Genomic DNA, 20,441 nt, shown 5'->3' with positions numbered 1-20,441 from the left:
CCTCAGATGTATTACGATCTTATCTATTAGTCTAGTAATTTACGATCTTATCTATTAGTCTAGTAATTTACAGTTTGAAATGGATATAACTCTGTCCCATCAAACGACAGACTCTAGATATTAGAGACAGCAAGGATAAAACTGATCATCCAGGCCATCTGCCTGCCAGTGCAAAGGATTCTGGGTGTGTGAGGAAATAGATTTTGTCTTTCATCAGAATGAATAGTGAAGAGCTGCAGGCTCTTGGAATAGTGAAAATGTACTTGGTGCCTTAATCCCAAAATATCAATCTGTGTAATCAAAATATTTAAAGAGATCCCAGCTAAATTCCACCACCCTGCACGTGTTATAGGTGAGTATGGTAAAGCCGAGCTGTCTCTTTGGACTGGACACGGTTATTAAAAGAAAACGCACACCGTAGCTTGGGTCATCTGATTGGTTAGCTATTGCTAAAGCACACCACCAGGTGGCACCAGAGTGACATTGCTCCCCACAAAAAAAACTTGGCTACTATACAGCGTATTTGTTATAAAACGCTTAATTATTTTCTCTTCACAACAAACAAAGAATATTTGTTTAGACTGAGTTGGGGAAACGGTTTTTACGGCTGGCAAGAACCGCTTGGCATACCTGTTACCCACAAGACACAGTCCGGTAGCTCCTTGCCAGACTGGTACTGCACGCTTTATCTATAAAGATGGGTCAGGCTGTATATACTTACATCAAGTGTTTTATATGAAGTCTGCACTGCAGACATGTCCTCTTCCAGAAGGACTCACACGTAGCAACTCAGATTTCCCTTACAGTGCAGCTAGAGTCCGGAAAGTGTCTCTCTCAGAATGGCTTGGTAGCAGTCCAGATTTATTCTGTCTCTCCTTCCAGAGGAAGAGCCAGATTTGAATGGTGATATCTTTAAATGCATGTCACCCAGTGAGGGTTTCAGGATCAGGCTCCTTGTCAGGAGAGTTCTCCATATCAGAGGTGAAGACCTGCGGGGAACAGAGTTAATAATGAGTTCAAAGGGGACAAAACACAAAAGTAATTATGAATGGCTTTCGTAAAAATATGTTTCCTGCCAATTAAAGGCCATAGAAACAATTTTACTAACTGTCATTCTGAATTAAGAACATAAGAACAGCCATACAGGGTCAGACCAAAGGTCCATTTAGCCCAGTATCCTGTCTTCCGACAGTGGCCAATGCCAGGTGCCCCAATGGGAATGAACAGAACAGGTAATCATCAAGTGATCCATCCCCTATCACCCATTCCCTGTTTTTGGCAAACAAAGCTAGGGACAACATCCCTGCCCATCCTGGCTACTAACCATTAATGGATCTATCCTCCATGAATGTTTCTAGTTCTTTTTTGCACCCTGTTATAGTCTTGGCCTTCACAACATCCTCTGGCAAGGAGTTCCACAGGTTGACTGTGCGTTGTGTGGAAAAAAACTTCCTTTTGTTTGTTTTAAACCTACTGCCTGTTAATGTCATTTGGTGGCCCCTAGTTCTTGTGTCATGAGAAGGAGTAAATAACACTTCCTTATTTACTTTCTCCATACCAGTCATGATTTTATAGACCTCTATCATATCCCCCCTTAGTTGTCCCTTTTTCAAGTTGAAAAGTCCCAGTCTTATTAATCTCTCCTTATATGGCAGCCATTCCATACCCCTAATAATTTTGTAGCCCTTATCTGAACCTTTTCCAAGTCCAATATATCTTTTTTGAAATGTGGAGACCACATCTACACACAGTATTCAAGATTTGGGCGTACCATGGATTTATATAGAGGCAATATGATATTTTCTGTCTTATTATCTATCCCTTTCTTAATGATTCTCAACATTCTGTTTGCTTTTTTGACAGCTGCTGCACATTGAGTGGATGTTTTCAGAGAACTATCCACAATGACTCCAAGATCTTTCTTGAGTGGTAACAGTTAATTTAAACCCCATCATTTTGTATGTATAGTTGGGATTATGTTTTCCAATGTGCATTACTTTGTGTTTATCAACATTGAATTTTATTTGCCATTTTGTTGCTCAATCACCCAGTTTTGAGAGATCCTTTTGTAGCTCTTTGCAGTCTACCTGCGACTTAACTATCTTTAGTTTTGTATCATCTGCAAATTTTGCCACCTCACTGTTTACCCCTTTTCCCAGATCATGTATGAATATGTTGAATAGGACTGGTCCCTAGGGGACACCACCATTTACCTCTCTCCATTCTGAAAACTGACAATTTATCCCTACGCTTTGTTTCCTATCTTTTAACCAGTTACCAGTCCATGAGAGGACCTTCCCTCTTATCCCAGACTGCTTACTGTGCTTAAGAGCCTTTAGTGAGGGATCTTGGCAAAGGCTTTCTGAAAATCTAAGTACACTATATCCACTGGATCCCCCTTGTCCACATACTTGTTGACCCCCTCAAAAAATTCTAATAGATTGGTGAGGCATGATTTCCCTTTACAAAAATCCGTGTTGACTATTCCCCAACAAATTATGTTAATCTATGTGTCTGACAATTTTGTTCTTTACTATAGTTTCAACCAGTTTGCCCGGTACTGAAGTCAGGCTTACCAGCCTGTAATTGCCGTGGTCACCTCTGGAGCCCTTTTTAAAATTTGGCGTCACATTAGCTATCCTCCAGTCATTTGGTACAGAAACTGATTTAAATGATAGGTTACAGACAACAGTTAGTAGTCCTGCAATTTCACATTTGAGTTCCTTCAGAACTCTTGGGTGAATACCATCTGGTCCTGGTGACTTATTACTGTTTAGTTTATCAATTTGTTCCAAAACCTCCTCTAATGACACCTCAGTCTGGGACAGGTTTGGGAATCTCCCTCACATCCTCAACCATGAAGACCGATGCAAAGAATTCATTTAGTTTCTCCGCAATGGCCTTATCGTCCTTGTGTGCTCCTTTAGCATCTCGATTGTCCAGTGGCCCCACGGGTTGTTTAGCAGGCTTCCTGCTTCTGATGTACTTAAAAAAATTTTTGCTATTACTTTTTGAGTCTTTGGCTAGCTGTTCTTCAAATTCTTTTTTGGCCTTCCTAATTCTATTTTTATACTTCATTTACCAGAGTTTATGCTCCTTTCTATTTTCCTCATTAGGATTTAACTTCCACTTTTTAAAGGACGTCTTTTTGCCTCTCACTGCTTCTTTTACTTTGTTGTTTAGCCATGATGGTTCTTGTCTGGTTCTCTTACTATGTTTTTTAATTTGGGGAATACATTTAAGTTGAGCCTCTACTATGGTGTCTTTAAAAAGTTTCCATGCAGCTTGCAGGGGTTTTATTTTTGGTGCTGTACCTTTTAATTTCTGTTTAACTAACCGCCTCATTTTTGTGTAGTTCCCCTTTCTGAAATTAAATGCTACTGTGTTGAGCTGCCGCGGTGTTTTCCCTGCCACAGGGATGTTAAATTTAATTATGTTATGGTCACTATTACCAAGTGGTCCAGCTATATTCACCTCTTGGACCTGTGCTCCACTTAGGACTAAATCAAGAATTCCGAGACCAGCTGCTCCAAGAAGCAGTCATTTAAGGTGTCAAGAAACTATATATATATATATATATTTGCATCCCTTCCTGAGGTGATATGTACCCAGTCAATATGGGGATAGTTGCAATCCCCCATTATTATTGGGTTTTTTATTTTAATAACCTCTCTAATCTCCCTGAGCATTTCACAGTCATTATCACCATCCTGGGCAGGTGGTCGGTAATATATCCCTACTGCTATATTCTTATTATTCAAGCATGGAATTACTATCGATAGCGATTCTATGGTACAGTTGGGTTCATTTAAGATTTTTACTTCATTTGATTAAATCACAGGGGATTGTGACTTGGTGGCAGGGTGGCAGTAACTGACTCTCTGCATAGCAATGAGACTTAGGAGATCTGCATTATCTTTTCAGGCTCCGCTTCCTCACCTGTGTGGCTTGGACAAGTCAGTTTTTCTCTCTGTGTTTGTTTCCCCTCTGGTCCTTTGTCTGTCTTCTCTATTTAAATTGTAAGCACATTAGGACAGGGACTTTTTTTTTGGTCTCTTAACTAGCATAACGGGGCTCTGGACTTGACTGGGGTCTATAGGTGTTATTATAATTAATAGGATTCTGCATAGAGATGTAGAGCTATTCTGCAGATTCACCCTGGCAGCCGGATCAGGTGGGTCTATATTTATACAGATCTCACCTCTATCTCCTTTAGCTGTGAGTAAGCAGTGGACTGTTGTAATCACTGGAGCCAGACACGCAAGGGGTCATTAAGCTAGTGCATTACAGACATGGTGTTGAAACTGTGTACTGGAACCTTGATACCGTGGTGATGGCTGCATTATAAATATACAGTAGAGAGTAAGACCAAACTAAAATCTGAGATCCATAGGAATTTTCCCCCAGGGACAGTTGGTTGAGACCTTGAGCGATGGGGATAGGGGCGAGGGGCAGAGGAGATTTAGCCTTCCTGGGGTGAAGCACAGAGCAGAGATTACTCACTAGAATCTAATAGTGAATCCACGATCAGTTTCCTGTGGGGAAGACCTTTTGGACTCTGGTCCTATCCAATCTCTGCTAAAGGATCACAGAGGATTTTATGCTGTGCAAAACTGTGGTTAAATACTTTCTATTGAACCCAGAAAATACACTGGGTCTTTTCATGCCCTCCTCAAGAGCCAGCAGGAAAAGAGGAGCTGTCAGTGTAAACAAACTTCTGTAATCTGATCATAAACAACCCTCGTGTGTTATGTTCAGCACAGTTATAACTGGGTAGACAGTTCGGATTTGCTTTGCTTTGATGTCAAGATGAAACATTTCCTTGTTTAATCCTTTTGCAAGGGGGTGTCTAGGCAGAAGATGCTCTCAGACTGACAGCTTTATAGTTCATATACTGGCATCATCATTTTCCATTTCTACATTTCACAAAAAGCTCAAGCTCACATTCTGATAGTGCTTTCTGCTCTCCCACTTTCTACTCGAAACTCCCCAAGACCTCTTAAAGGCCTGGTGCGATAAGGGATTCTCCCATTTGCAGCATTTCTTTCTCCAGCACTTGTGATCATTATTCTTTCAACGCCAAACACTGTGGGGTTCCACTCATCCCAGCTGCGGTCGAAGCATGTTTCAGAATGGACACACAGTCCAGCACAGCCCAGTCTTTCAGTCCCATAGGTTTTGAGGGTAATTTTTGTGGAAGCCTATTGATTTCACCACTAATGAAATTCCAGAGTTCTTGTCCCGAAGGGGACATACGCCCTACTTTAGCACTAGCTGCCCGGGCACATACAGAATTACCTTAATATTGGACTCTGGCCATTTTTGCAATTATTTTCATTAAGGGTCAGACTGAGTGTAGGACAGATTCCTTGCTGTCAGCAGGTGTGATTGAAGGGTATCTCCTGAACATTTCCTGCCCCCCTTCTTGGCTTCCAAACCAGGAGGTCCAAGAGGAGGTATCGATCTTGAACAGATGATGCTCACGTTCTTTTTTTATGAATCGAACAAATGATTTGGTTGGATGTGCTAATCCAAAGCTAATTGCTAGCCCAGTTGAAGGGAGTGTTGTCTAGAGATTAGAGCAGGAGAGTGAGAGTTCGCTTTCCCACTCACTGTTACAGTGACCTTGCGAATAACGACAATGTTTGCCTTTAACGGACTGAAAAGAGGTATCCGTGCATACTGTTGATTAAACAACGGAACGTGTTTCAGATTCCTGACTGCTTGCTGTAGTTAAAACAGCTCAAAGCAGCCGTAAAACTGTCCTATCAGGGTTCTCCTCCTGTAAAGACATCCCAGATGTCATAAAACCAGGGTGGCTAGCTCTGTGTCACCTACTCCCAGCTCCCCTCTCCCCTGGGGCATTCCAGAGCAGGGCAGAGGTGTGGCCAAAGGTGGAAGGGGCATGGCCAGAGTGCATTACACTCCCTAGCAAACTGTTCCTGTGGCATAATTTAAAACATCCTAAAGACTGCTCTAAATAATTCTGGGTGATTAAATGGATCCTGACTGGCCCAGATGGTGGGAGACAAAAGATGGCTTAGAACTATTTTTCTTCCACTTCAGGTCCTGTGGGGAATCTCTGGCAGTGTGACTCCAGAATGAAACGCTTTAACCTTGCATTAAATACAAACCTTAGGGAGGATAATATGCCCAGTGATTTTCAACAGGATGATATCAGGGACGGATTAACTTTCCTGTGGGCCCGGGGTTATTAGATTTTGTGGGGCCCCTGGGAGGTTGGAGTGGGGGAGTGGGCTCAGGGCTGGGGCAGGGGATTGGGGTGTGGGAGGGGATGCAGCTCCAGTTGGGGCATGGACTCTGGGGTGGGGACAGGGGGTTGGGGTATAGCAGGAGTGCGGGCTCTGGCAGGGAGTTTGAGTGCAGGAGGGGGCTCCGGACGGGGGTTGGGGTGCAGGAGGGGGTGTGGGCGCGGCCTCAGAGGCATTTACCTCAGGCAGCTCCTGGTCAGCGGCACAGCAGGGCTAAGGCAGGATCCCTGGCTCCGCGCTGCTCTGCTCCCCGAGGTGGCCGGCATGTCCAGTCCCCAGGCAGAGGGACCAGGCTGCTCTGCACGGTGCACGCTGCTTGTGCCCACAGGCGCTGCCCCTGCAGCTCCCATTGGCTGCTGCACCCGGCCAATGGGAGCTGGGGAGCTGGCGCTGGGGGCGGGGGCAGAGCGCAGAGATTCCCTGAATGCCCCTCGCCTAAGATGTTGCATCTCCAGTCGTGCTGCTAGTTTGAGATAATAGGGGGAGCTTTTAATTAGTTGAAACAAAAATGTCAGGGCTGGGGCAGCTAATTTAAAGGCACTGATAAAGCTATTCCTTCCTGGGGATGGGGACACTGGGGAGCAATTTTAATGAGAGAAAACAGAAGTGGAGTGAGATGATAAGAGGAAATGGTCTGAACTCGCCATTCGGGGAGCACTGTACCAGCCCACAGACTAGCAGTACCACAAACACCTTGGGCCCAGGAGCTGGCCCCGAAGCTATTGTGTTTCCAGGAGATCTCCAAAATCCGCCCATGGTGCGGAGAATCAGCTGGGGTTCAGACCTGCTGCCGTTTCCACCTGGTGGTACAACCTCCTAGCTCATGAATAGGGCCCTATCCAATTCACGGCTCTGGAAAACGAGTCGTGGACCATGAAATCTGCTCTCCCCCATGAAATCTGGTCTTTTGTGTACTTTTACCCCACACTATATAGATGTCATGGGAGAGACCAGCATTTCTCAGATGAGGGGTCCTGACCCAAAGGAAGGTCATAGGGGTCACAAGGTTATTGGGGGGGGCCGCCGCCGCCTCGAGCGGTGCAGAAGTAAGGGTGGCAATACCGCAAACCCACCCCCCCAATAACCTGGCGACGCTCCCCCCCTCAACCCTCTTTTGGCTCAGGACCCCTACAGTTCTCAGCGGGTGGGATTTCGGATTTGCACATCTGAAACCCTGGAATTTTCGATTTTTAAAATCCTCCGTGAAATTGACCAAAATGGCCCATGAATCCCCATTGAGTAGGCTGGGGCTTTGGTTCAGCGATGCCTTTCGAAGAAGTGACCTTCTACTGAATCACTTGCATCTCTTCCTGCAGCAAACCAGGACCTACTCCTGAACGAAACTGAAGCTAACTGCCATGGGATTCCCATTACAGTCCTCCTCCTTGTCCACGTGGGTTTTCCTCCCTCTGCACATATTGCTCCCAAGACACGAGCCCCTGAGCGTGCACGTGCAATCTGGCATGGTTGCTAGCAGCACCGGGTTTGTCAGAGGTCAAGGAAATCCCTGCCATTGGCATGGTAGCCAGTAAGCTTCTGCTTTCTCAGTAGCAAAGCGTTCCTCCAGACTCAGGCCCACCACCTGCCAGCAACCAACCTCTCCCAGCCCACTTCAATCCCCGCTTGCGGATATACTGCGTTCTTTTCCGTTTGCTTTGCAAGTTTAATCAGCCAAGGCACTGGGAAGGAAGGAGAGCATACTCAGGGAAAAGTGTTTAAAAAAAACAGGCTCAAGCGTCCTTTAAGCCAGCTATTTCCCCCATTAGCACTTTTATCGCAGAGAGTGGAAGGTTTAGGCCAATCCTGTTACACAGGGCATTGCAAATTCAGGAGTCTCCAGCCAGAACACCAACCCAAAGACCCATCTGCAGCCCTGTCCACGTCTGATGCCTGCCAAATATTGCATCCTGTAACTGCTCTCTCACTCTGTCAGCTTAGGAATCCATGCTTAGGCTGCTCCTCCTGGCTCCACATAGAACTCTGCTAAGACTGAAGAGCTTCACATTAAGGAATGGAAGGGATCCAGGTATGAAGGAGGCATCTGGGAAGGTTTGTAGGTACGTAGCTGTGGAGTGATTTGGCTATGGCCATGACCACCTCATGGATGTGGGAACTGCTGGGGAGGGAGGTGGACTGGGTCCCCAATGAGTAACTTGCAGTATTGCAGACTGCACGCATTCACAAATCAAGAGTTTGGCTTAAAAAATCATGAGCTCTTAAAAAATAAGGCATGTTGGAGTCCTTCTCTTTGCTCTCTGGTTACGGAGCCTTCACAGCTCACTCACAGCACATTTTCCAGCTTTTCTCTGCCATCACGAGGGCTAGAAATGTACTTTTAGTCTGAAATGAAAACGGAGATGCCCAGGATTCCCGATGCTTTAAGGAAAAAACTCACCAAATATCACAAGAGTTGGCAATGGTCCGAGGGCCTTCTTGAACTTAGGGACAACCTCAAACAATAGCAAGCTCTTTTCTTTGTCCTACTTGCTACCTCATGGCTGGGTGGTGATGTGTGGCCAATTGTTACAGGTGTCTCTGCTGCTGGTCCCAGATACCAAGCGGACCATGAATTAGCTGGTTTAAAAAGCTCAGCCTTATTCTGTTAGATTGGCACTACGCTTACATCACTTATATCCCTGTGTAATGAAAAGAACACTAAACGACCAGTACTGTGAGCCAGATTGCCTGTTACCTTGCACCAGTGCACATTGATACCATTCTGATTTAGGAGTGGTTTACATGCAGATGACTGACTTGCTGTTCCTGACAATATTACATCCTCACCTATGCAAATGGCCTTTTCTCTGAGCACCTTGTGACACCTGAATGCACTGAACCAGTTACATCGAATTTCATCAGCGCTGGCTCATTCCCCGGCTGTGGAATCAAGGAAGCCAAGGAGCTGAGATTCTGCAATGGACAAGAGGCTGCATCTGTGTTGACTGCAGGCAGTTGCATGTTTTCAGGGTGGCCGGAATGGCCCAGGTTAGACACACATAGCAGGCTTCCCTTCCCTAGGCCACAGTGGTTGAGTTGGAAGTGATGCAGAATTCCAGGAGGCTAATCACCAGTGCCCAACTTGGAGGAATATTTGCCATTTATTTTCTCTTGTACACAGTGGAGAAAATGTCCTCCAGCTGCTGCTGTATCACCATGGGTTGCAGTTGGAGCGCTCTGCAGCGAAGAAAGGTTGATGTGGTCAGAATGTGGATGGGAGATCTCTAAGGAAATCCTAGTGCAATGCACTGGCCGTGTGTGTGAGAGAGAGAGATGTCTCCCTCTAGTAGCTAGCCCGCTGTGACAAAAAGGGACATACACTAGCTCATCAAGGAGAGAGACCCACGTGTTTTGGGATCTGGGTGAGTCCCTGTGTCCCTAGAGTTTAGCTGGTTTGCTGCAGGAAGAGATGCAAGTGATTCAGTAGAAGGTCTACTTCTTTGAAAGGCAACACTGAACCAAAGCCCCAGCCTACTCAAAGGGGATGCTGGGATGCAAGGGTGTTCCAAGGCCCTGTCATTAAAATATCCCAGGCTTGGGGTTTATTTTTGTTTTGTTTTCCAGGAGCTGGAGTGTCAGCCCTTTTCTCCTGGCCAAACTCTGCAGAGTTATGGCTAAAGGTAGCATAAGAAAAGGCGAAGCAAAACACCACTGAACGGCGAGTGCAATGACTTCACTAGCTGAAATGAGTCAAGAGGAAGACGTTTGTGTATTCCCAATGTGATTAGAGCCTGGCCCAGCCTATTGTGATTATCCCCTTAGGAGTATGAGCAGAAGGATTTTTAAGAGGGGTGGGTGGGGAAAAAGGAGAATTTTGATTAACCACCAAGTTAACCCTTAGCGCACCATTTTCCAGGCTGAGAGCCAGCTGCTTGGGAAGATGTATATACCACATGTCTGCAAGTCTCCAAAGGGTTATTAACTTTGCAAAAATGGCCACAAAGCTTGTTTGGCCCAGGGGATATTTAAAACTGCAAAGAATAAAACATGAGCATCAAAGGGGGAAAGGGCTGGTTTTCTAGAGCCTGCAAGCCTGATTCTGCTCTAGTGGATTCGGAAACTGGCAGGGGGGACCCCCTGTGGGTCTGGGAGGAAGGAGAATTGCAAACCGCCCAGAATGAGCCCAGCAGTCTCCTCTTGACTCACCTGTTATTCTTATCAGTAACAATTTCTGACCAGTCCATGGCATTAAATGAATAAGGAAAATCTGCCTCTCTTTCGAGCTTTGTTTCCTTGACTTAGTGAAACCTCTCTCACGTGTAAGATTGTTTCTTGTCCAGTAGGCACCCCTGGGAGGGCTCACCCCTCATTTCCAGTTGCAGCCTAGAGGGCGAGTGCCAAGAAATGCTTGTCTTCTGCCAAGAGTCGAGGCTCTGGACGTGACGCTGCGTTCATCCCTGCCTGGATTGTAGGCTGTCACTTTCCCCATCTCTGTAATTCCAAACCCATTCCTTTAACAGCTGCATGGACTGTTCTCTTGCCCTGTGATGCTGACTGAGGGCCAGAGCAACAATGATGCAGTCTGCGCCCCTCCGGCCAAGCCATTGAGTAAGACCTTCTGTCAAATAGTCAATTAATCCCAAACATGTGCATCAGAGCTTTGCTAGATTGAAGTGGCTGACTTGCCAAGTGCCTAATTCCTAGGAATCTGAGGAGATAAAGTTAGATACCAGAGAGAAACCGAGAGCAATGCAGAGCGTATACCTGTACTGGGACCCTAGGACTGCAATGGCCACATCAACACTTATTGCCCTAACTATCCGACATTAGTTTAAATGAACAAAACAGTTTGAATAGTGCTACTCATGGAAGTTTCTTTTGTTTTTTTCCCCCTCCTAATTTTGTGGGGATTTTTTTTTCCTTTTTGCTTAGGATTTTGCATCAAAGGAAAGGTTGGAAAAAAGATAAACCAGCAAGTGTCCCAGCCAAAACTATGAAAATAGAGAGATGATACCATCTTTGCTCCCTTCGCAAATGACTATGGTTAGTGATTGCCTATAGAAAACAATGGGGCTGGCTTTATGTTTAAGTGATTGTCCAGGCCCCTGTCCACCTTTGACAGCTCACAGGTCAAGCTGATCTTCCCCAAAGAGGCGATGAATTGCCCCCAGTGGGACAGCAATGGCAAGTGGCTTCCTACCTGATTGATTGCTAGAGCCCTGTGCCAACCTGTCTTGATTGGTGCAGGCCCCCTGAGTTTCACTCACAGATTTTGGGTAGTGATGGGTCAGACCCACCTCTGAACTTTCCCAGAAGTTCAAGGGTGCTTGAATCTGATCTTTTGGTTTGGCCCACCACTGTGGTGTGAGATGTGGACATGAATCCGAGCTTTTCCCTGACTCAAGGGGTTTCTTATCTAGGCTTTCGGCGTGGGTCAATCTCTAGTTTTAGATCTGATGGAACCTAAAAGCTGACAGTGCAGGCGAAGCCACCGAGTCTCACCTGGTCTCACCTCAGAACAAGGAATCTGAGCCATAGGGTCAGCCCCTGCCTTGCTTGAAATGGGTCGTAGGTTTTCTCAGCAGGTTTGTGGAACATTCGACCAACGTGAACTGAGTTTTGAGTTTGTGACATGACTGAAAAGCAGCCAATTCTCACAGAGTGTCAAGGTTTTATTGTGAACATTGTGCCCAGCTTCCCTGATCTCCCTACTGCATCCAGCAACTTGCTTTCACCTAAGACCCAGCAAATCCTCTCCTATTGTAACACGCCACCTGGGCCTGAAGGAGGTGACCTGGCATCAGTTAGCAGCAAAGGAGCACAATCAGAGTGATGTTAATTTGCCTTGCGTGTTCCACAGGGATCACTGCCCAGTTAAACCAGGTGATTGGCACCTGAGTCTGAGCACCTGGGACAGCCTAGCCCAGGTGTGAGTATCCCCATTGTAAAGCCAGACCCAAATTATTATTGCTTCTGCCCTCACCCGTGTGCCCTTCGTGCTGAGACACTCTAGGCCTCTTACCCAGCCAGTTGCATCAACAGTGGGGAAAACTTGTCTGTCCTTCAGGGGGAATTGTGGGAAGGGTGTGGGAGGGCTGTCAGCATACAATGGATTTTTTTTGCTTGCATCCTGACTGCAAAGTGGGCAGGTTTCCGTCTGAGTGACAGCAGCACCTGACCTCTAACCCACACCCCCTAGCTGGGTCAGCTAGCTGGGCTCAAACTTGGCTCACAGGTTTTTGTGTGTGGATGGGCTAAAATCAAGGTAAGAACCCAGGCTAACTGGGCAGGAAAGACCTATCCTGAGTGTCTGTTTACTTGTGTGTCAACTGGGGTTGACACTCTTTTCCCAATAGGGGCATTCTTAGGGTTAATTCATCTTTCTAAGGCACTTTGAGATCTTGGGGTGACAGGCGGCATAGTTAAATACATAATAATACTCAGCGATGTCAGAGGGACTAGACAGGACTGGGAGCTCACTGCCCAGGGTCAGCTTTGCTTTGAACATGTAGAACACCTAGAAAAGTGTAGCACTCCAGAAATTACAGTCTGTGCCTTGGTTTTCTCCTTCCCTTCCTTTTTTTTGGCATCTCCTCAACCCTCCTTTCCTCCCAAAGCTTGAAAGACTTTCCTTGACGGAATGGGAGCCTTTGCTGTGTAATTGTGGATTACACGCTGAGAACGAATGCTCATGTTGCTCAGAGTTGACGTGAGCCGATATGACTGGCATGCGTTGAAATCAATGGGCTTGCTTCCCTCTGGCATTCCCGTTGCTCGGTGCTGCCTTACAATTGCCTTTAATGAAGGGAGATTACGTTTCCTCTTTTGGAAAAAAAACCTAGTTAGTGCTGATGAAAGGCTCCGGATTAACAGCCTTGCTGAGCGATGGCCCTCATTCACCCACGGGACAGGGACAGTGATGACTGTAGCACGACGAACTTCCCCACGCTGGCCCGCTTCATGGGGAGCTGGTGGGAAGAGGGTAGTTTCTTTCACATGGCAATTCAGCCTCTCTGATGAGACTGCCAACAGAGGTGCCAGCTATTACAGGGACATTTGTCTACTAAGAATTGGTCTGGAACCAGCAGCTTACCTCACACAGGCCACTGAATGGTCATCCCGTGGTAATGACTCCAGTTGATACTGTGAGGGATTGAATCGCCCAGAGAAACAAGGGGACTTAAATCAGAAGTAAGGGGTGTGATGCTCTGCCCCCAAACACTCCCATGTTATATGGCCAGAATAACTTAACTGAGACCATAGAGAATACTGATGTGTTAGAACATCCCGAACCCACTTCCTATCAGATCGCAGAACATCAAGACTATGGGGTGCATATGGAGTTCTTAGGTGACTTACATCCCCTGTGTAGAGTAAGGGGGCATTTCACAGTAAAGCTGTGGCTGTGGTAAGAAGAGCAAAATCAGTAGGGCATGGGCAGGGTGATGGCAGAGAAAGGCCTGGAGATGGCCTCTAGTATCCCAGCTCTCAGGGAGCTAGGCAGGTTGAAGCAGCTCCCAGAAAGAGAGTTTGATCGTGAAGAAACCAGAGCTTCTGTGGTGTGTGATATCACTGGAGGAGTTAACATGGCATTTTCCTTGGTCTGCCAGAGAGTGCATTTTCCCCTTACCGGGGTGTCTGAGCTCCTTGCTCCCTCTCCTTTAGTGGTTGCCGTAGTGTCTTTCTACTAGGAAAGAACCCATTTAGGTGTCAGGGAATGATATTTTAAAAATCAGAAACTGGGATGTTTCCCTTTGTCTCTCAGTTTCACTGGGATTTCGTTCGCCCAAATGTCTCGCAACATTATTTATTTTTAATTACTTTTGTAACACGCCTGCCACTGCAGTAGAGCGACTAATCCTGTGGTGAGGGAGCAGAAGCAGAAAACAAAACCCTCTTCCTTCAGAATAAAAAGATAAAATTAGGCAAGTGAGGTGATGCATATTAATCAAATATTTCACTTAACGCAGTGCATATTTGCATAAAAATCTTCAGATTTATGGACCTTCAGCTTTTACAGGTAAGCATATGAATAGCCCTGTATGTGCTAATGTACCTTGCTCAACTGGGACCTAAATAATTCTGCAGAGCGAGGAAAACCGCACAACTTTCAGTGGGAATGGTGAGTATACCTTTAAGGGCTGGGATAGAAACTCGCTCTTAATCGACAATGTCGTTTGGGAGGGACCTGTATGAAAGGAAGTAAAGAGATTTAGCACTTAATTAGGGAAGAGGAGAACCAAGCTTGGATGTCTATTTGGTGCCTGATTTTATCTTTTAATCTGTCTTTATATTGTTTGGTTTTGTTATTAATAACGTGGAGATTTGGGGGCATAACCTGAGTTTGTGTAGTTTTCTGAGCCAAGATCTGGGCTCGGAATAACCCCACCTCATAACGATTTTTTTTAATGGTCTTCTCTTTGTTCTTTTCTCTGTTTGTGTTGTCCTTTCACAAGCTTGTATGTAACACTTCTTATGCTGTTCTTTTCCCAGTTGGCAAGCAGTGATTTCCCCAGCCCTGCTCCTTGTTATGGGTCTTCCTTTGAATTCTTCTAAGATTTCAGCAACAAAGTGATGATTATTTTTTTTAACAGAAGTTTGGAAACCAGGATGCAGATCAACTGCCAATAGTTTTAAAGGAGGTACCAATTTGGGCCTTAGCTACTTGCTATGGATCCTGTCCTGCCAGGTGCATTAAGCCTGATCCAAAGCCCTGTGTGGGTAATGAAAGAATTCCATTGGTTTCAATGGACTTTGCATCAGGCCCAAAGTGGCCTCAATGTCAGTTAACATCTATGGGAAATGAGAACGCTTGCGACTTCTCTGGAGCATCAGGGAGGAACAGATCCTAAATGAACTGCTGATGGCTCTTCGGAATCACACGAAAACTTTCTATTGGTGACAATCCATTTCTCTTTCACATTTTCAGGTGTTTCTCTTCCTTTGTTCTTTATTATGAAGAATATTTGCACGAACCTATAAGTACATTGTCTATAAGACTTTGTCGGCTCATGCAGTTTATTCCTAACCTCATAATTTTTATGGCAATTAACTGAGACGACATAAACAGAAGATTAAGATTTCAGGTGGAGTACAAACTGCAGGAAATTCAGGAACCGGTCGCTTTCTTGAGAAATCAGGATCCGATATCTTCATTTTCAGCTTTGCTAATGAAGGAAAGGAAATGCAGAAAACATGATACACCATCACAATGGTTGAATTCTGTGACGAATTAGTATGGTCTATGTGCCTGATACAAGACTGAACCGTTTTTAACTGTGTCATAGGTGCTGTACTGCTAACAGCTGATGGAAATTTTTATTTAAAAGTGGCAAAGGTCCTGTGACTGGCAGCAAGAAGAACTGAGTTTTATCCCTATGATGTTCCAGGGAGCTCTTGTGTGCAGCATATCAACAGTTGTTAAGTTCTAAGTGGCCCTGGATTTGTTACTACCTTCAAAGTGGGAGGAGACAGGATGGTTTAGGAGACTGGTAGTGGAATACGGAGCTTTTCACTTCTCCAGCATTTCCAAGAAGTCTTGGAATTTTGCACCATTTATAGAATTTACACTGGGATTCAGTTAAGATATATGGTGGTACTGACTAAATATAGTTACCTTCTGATGCTTTTATTTGGCCAACGCATATTTAATTGGTGGTCTCACTCCAGTCCCTAGTGGTCAGATGTCTACAACAAAAAACTAGTCGTACACGCAAGTTCACAGTTGGCACTAAGTTGTGTAAAGCTGGTGGTTTCAGCACAGAGATGAAAGGGTGAATTGGCCTGGAGACTGGATTCCTTTCTCCTACATTGAGGTGGACTTTCCATGTTGATCTATTAGAAAAGGGGAGGTGGGGAAAGCTTGCAATGCCACAGCCCATGCTCTACCTCCTCCATGGCCAGTTTCTAGAATTGTCCCATCTGCCCCTTTCTTAGTATTCCTGCATAGTCACTCTCTTCTCCTGGGTCCCAACTGGGAGAAATGCATGATGTAAACAAAGAGCCGAAACAGTGATGTGTAAATAGAATTTTAAAATTTTCCTTCACTTGTAGTAATCGGAGCTAGCGCTAGTAACATAAGTGAAGAAATGTGTGTGGCTACATCATGTGATTTTTTTTTAAAGTTGGCTGTGGCACTTTTTAAAAGTGGGGTGGAGTACGAATTGTTTCTCCTCTACTTTTCCAACGTGCCTTTCCAAGAAGCCTTGAAATTTTGCACCATCTACAGAGTTTACAAGGAGATTTATTTAGGGACAAAATCAGTGTGGTGGGAAAGCTTCTCTTTTTGGTCTCCCCCGCCCCCTTTTAATTTTCATTTTTTGTCTTACTTTTTAATCACCTGAAGTTATTTAAAAACGTCCTTAAAGCTGGGACTCAGGGTTGCCTGGCATGTCTCCTGCCAGCTGCAAAAATGCTTTGCTTACTGCTTCAAGCTGGCAAATAGACCTTCCCGCTCAGCATCCCCTATGCTCATTCCGAGCCCCAACCCATCTGTGCAGGTAGCTTCACCTCAAGGGGGCTCCCCGCAGCCTCGCTCCCTGGCGCCACCTGGTGCCAGTTCCCCCTCCCTGCGCGCAAACCACGTGTACCCCTCCTCCCCTTACAACCTAGCTATTTACTCCAGGGTTTGAAGCGGGGCGCCCAATGGGAGAGCAGGAGGTGTAGCTCTCGGAGGCCGAGCTCCAATCACCACCTGGGACAGCAAAGGGGAGGCGGGGCCGGACTTTCACCACGTTGGGTTTGTCCGCAGCGCTAATTAATTTTTCCAAAGGCTGGGAGGGCTTCACTCCAGCCCGGGAGCTTGCTGCAGCCGCCGCCGCCACCAGCCCTTCGCCGCCTCCTCTTCTGCACTGCACAGACCAGTCGCTGGGGCCCCTCTATTGCAATAAAATGTTTGACGGCTCCCTCCTGCCTCTCTTATTTCCTTTCCTGCTGCTCTGGGGACTGGACACCGCCACAGGTAGCGCTTTTCTCCCCCCCCCCCCGGGTCCCCCTTTCCTGAGCCCGGCATCCCCTTCTCCCCTTGGCTCTGACAGCCACGGCGGCCCGGGACCGCGGGCGGGCCCCCTGCTGCGTTTGCCCTGGCCGGAGCGCCGGGTGTGCGAAGGTTGAGCGTTGCACGCAGGGTCGGCGGCGTGCGTTTGCGGCCCCCGGGGCTTGCCCCCCAGAGCTGCTGCCTGGCCGCGATCGCCGTTGGCAGGGGACGTCGCTCCAGGCTTCGGCAGTTGCTTTTCCCGGTCCGGCTGCGGGAACGTTTCATGGGGAAAGCGGCCGCCTTGTCCCTGGTTCTGGCTTTCAACTGGCTCCGCTTCCCCTTCTCCCCGCGGGCTTTTAGGGGGGCTGGTGAAATGCGATGCTTGTGGCTGCGTTAGAGAGACGTGTATTGCAATGATACAAGTAGCGGGTTGAGCCTCCTTGCGTGGTTTTCCCTCTCCTCCTTCCCGGCACGCTTGGGCCTTGGAGAGACCGAAACAAACCCCCTTTCCTCCTCCCCTCGGCCCCACCGGCTGCGGAGACCTTCCAGGGCAGGAAGACGCGAGGCTGCAGCCCGAGGGCTGCGCGCTGGGACCCGGCTGCGTGGAGCAGGGCGCAGGAGGGGCGGGGGGCTTGGTGCTTTAGGGGGGAGCCCAGCGGAGGGTTCCCGACTCCCCTGGGGCGGAGGCGCTAACGTGAGTGCCCCGTGAGCGCCTGGTGCTCGTGGGTGGGCAGCAGGGCTGAGGGCGGGACTGGCAGCCCGGGGCGCTCTGGCTGCGGCGCGGGGGGCGCAGGGCTCCCGAGGGACGGGGTGACTAGCCGGGTCGCAGCGGGGATGGGGAGGGGAGTTTGCTGGGCGCCCCCAAGGCGAGCCGCACTGCCCCCCCACCCGGGTATCCTAGCTGGGGTGTGGAGGGGAGGGGGCTTAGCACCAGCCCCCGGGGCGCGAGTGACCGGCCCCTCTGCTTCTCCCCCGCAGCCGGCGGCGCGGAGCTGGAAGTGGCCATCCCGCAGCGAGTGGCGCTGGAGAAGATCCACCTGCTGCAGCCGGCCGGGGCCGGGGCCGGGGCCGGGAGCAGCCCCCGGCGCTCGCCGCCCGAGGAGGAGGCCGTGCTGCTCCGCCTGCCGGCCTCCGGCCGGGAGCTCTACGTGCACCTCCGGCGGGACCTGCACTTCCTGGCGCGGGGCTTCGCGGTGGAGGAGCCGGGAGAGGCCCGGGCCCGCCGCCGGCCCCCGGCCGAGCAGCTCTGCTTCTACACGGGACACGTGCTGAACCGCAGCGACTCCTTCGCCGCCGTCAGCACCTGCGCCGGGCTGGTACTGCGCTTCCCGGGGGGCTGGCTCTAGGGACCCCCCCCTGCACCCCGTCCGGCCTGGGGGATCCCTGTCGGGGAGGGGCTGGCTCTAGGGACCCCCCTGCACCCCGTTCGGCCTGGGGGATCCCTGTCGGGGGAGGGGCTGGCTCTAGGGACCCCCCTGCACCCGGTCCGGCCTGGGGGATCCCTGTCGGGGGAGGGGCTGGCTCTAGGGACCACCCTGCACCCGGTCCGGCCTGGGGGATCCCTGTCGGGGGAGGGGCTGGCTCTAGGGACCACCCTGCACCCGGTCCGGCCTGGGGGATCCCTGTCAGGGGTGGGGCTGGCTCTAGGGACCCCCCTGCACCCGGTCCGGCCTGGGGGATCCCTGTCGGGGAGGGGCTGGCTCTAGGGACCCCCCTGCACCCGGTCCGGCCTGGGGGATCCCTGTCAGGGGTGGGGCTGGCTCTAGGGACCCCCCTGCACCCGGTCCGGCCTGGGGGATCCCTGTCGGGGGAGGGGCTGGCTCTAGGGACCCCCCTGCACCGGGTCCGGCCTGGGGGATCCCTGTCAGGGGTGGGGCTGGCTCTAGGGACCCCCCCTGCACCCGGTCCGGCCTGGGGGATCCCTGTCGGGGGTGGGGCTGGCTCTAGGGACCACCCTGCACCCGGTCCGGCCTGGGGGATCCCTGTCGGGGAGGGGCTGGCTCTAGGGACCCCCTGCACCCCGTCCGGCCTGGGGGATCCCTGTCGAGGGAGGGGCTGGCTCTAGGGACCCCCCTGCACCCGGTCCGGCCTGGGGGATCCCTGTCGGGGAGGGGCTGGCTCTAGGGACCCCCTGCACCCTGTCCGGCCTGGGGGATCCCTGTCGGGGAGGGGCTGGCTCTAGGGACCCCTCTCCACCCCGTCCAGCTTGGGGGATCCCTGTCAGGGGAGGGGGCTGGCTCTAAGGACCCCTCTCCACGCTGTCCGGCCTGGGGGATCCCTGTCGGGGGAGGGGCTGGCTCTAGGGACCCCTCTCCACCCCGTCCAGCTTGGAGGATCCCTGTTAGGGGAGGGGGCTGGTTCTAGGGACTCCTCTCCACCCTGTCCAGGCTGGGGACCCCTGTCAGGACGGGACTGGCTCTAGGGACCCCTCTCCACCCTGTCCAGCCTGGGGGATCCCTGTCGGGGGGCGGGGCGGCTGGCTCTAGGGATCCCTCTCCACACTGACCCGTCCCACTTAATTAATCCCTTTGTTTCAATGTCTTCATGCTGATGGAGGATTTCTGTCATCTGACGATGTGATGGGTGGCAACATCCCCGGGGCTGCTCTGCTCACTGCTCCCCCTCGCTCAGGTGCTCTGCTTGGATGGGAACACAGAGGTCAAAACCTGCCCTCAGGGAGGGAAGCAGCTCAGCAGCCAGATCTTGTCTTACTGACTTCCCAGCCGCCTTGCTCCAGTCAGGGTGGACTGAAAAGCCTCTGACGCTTCTACCCTTTAGGACGTGTAGAAGTCATTTGTGACAGGCTGTGCTCTGCAGTAGTAGCCTTGATAAATCTCAGTACCGGACTGTCCTGTACTGCCCATCTCAGCAGCTAGTTACTTCTCACCCAGCTGCTGACTGTCACCTGCCGTGTGGTATGTGATTGGCAGCTCATCTGGCCAGAACAAGGCTCAGTTGATTAATCTCTGTTCCTGCCACCTGACTTGCTGTGTGGTCTTGATCAAATTGCTGTATAAGAGCCAAGCATCATGAGCTGGAACTTGAGTCTATTTATTTCATCATCTTGTGGTTGCACTTACCCCTTGCAATGTTTACTCAAAAGAGTACAACATGAGCCTGGATTCTTTATTAGGCTCCTTATCTCCTCCTATTTCCTCCCGATCAGCTCTTTCCCGACCAGTGCACATGCATATCTGCTTTTCTGCCCTGGAACGGCAATTTAGAGATTCCCGATAGCTTTGTCAGCAACAGAATAG

General features: G+C 49.3%; 1 protein-coding gene across 1 annotated transcript in view; it reads left to right on the top strand.

Moving 5' to 3' along the window:
• The first annotated feature begins 17,099 nt into the window (after positions 1-17,099).
• The window catches only part of ADAMTS17 (ADAM metallopeptidase with thrombospondin type 1 motif 17), a 251,846-nt gene continuing 248,504 nt past the window's right edge, over positions 17,100-20,441 (top strand). Inside the window, exons 1-2 of the mRNA XM_077828766.1 lie at positions 17,100-17,169; positions 18,163-18,500. Of these exons, the coding sequence (XP_077684892.1) occupies positions 17,100-17,169; positions 18,163-18,500 (408 nt within the window). The remainder of the gene's footprint in view (positions 17,170-18,162; positions 18,501-20,441) is intronic.

Source organism: Eretmochelys imbricata, chromosome 10, assembly GCF_965152235.1.
Source record: "Eretmochelys imbricata isolate rEreImb1 chromosome 10, rEreImb1.hap1, whole genome shotgun sequence".
In the NCBI taxonomy this organism is placed as follows: Eukaryota; Metazoa; Chordata; order Testudines; family Cheloniidae; genus Eretmochelys; species Eretmochelys imbricata.
This window is presented reverse-complemented; position numbering and strand designations above follow the sequence as displayed.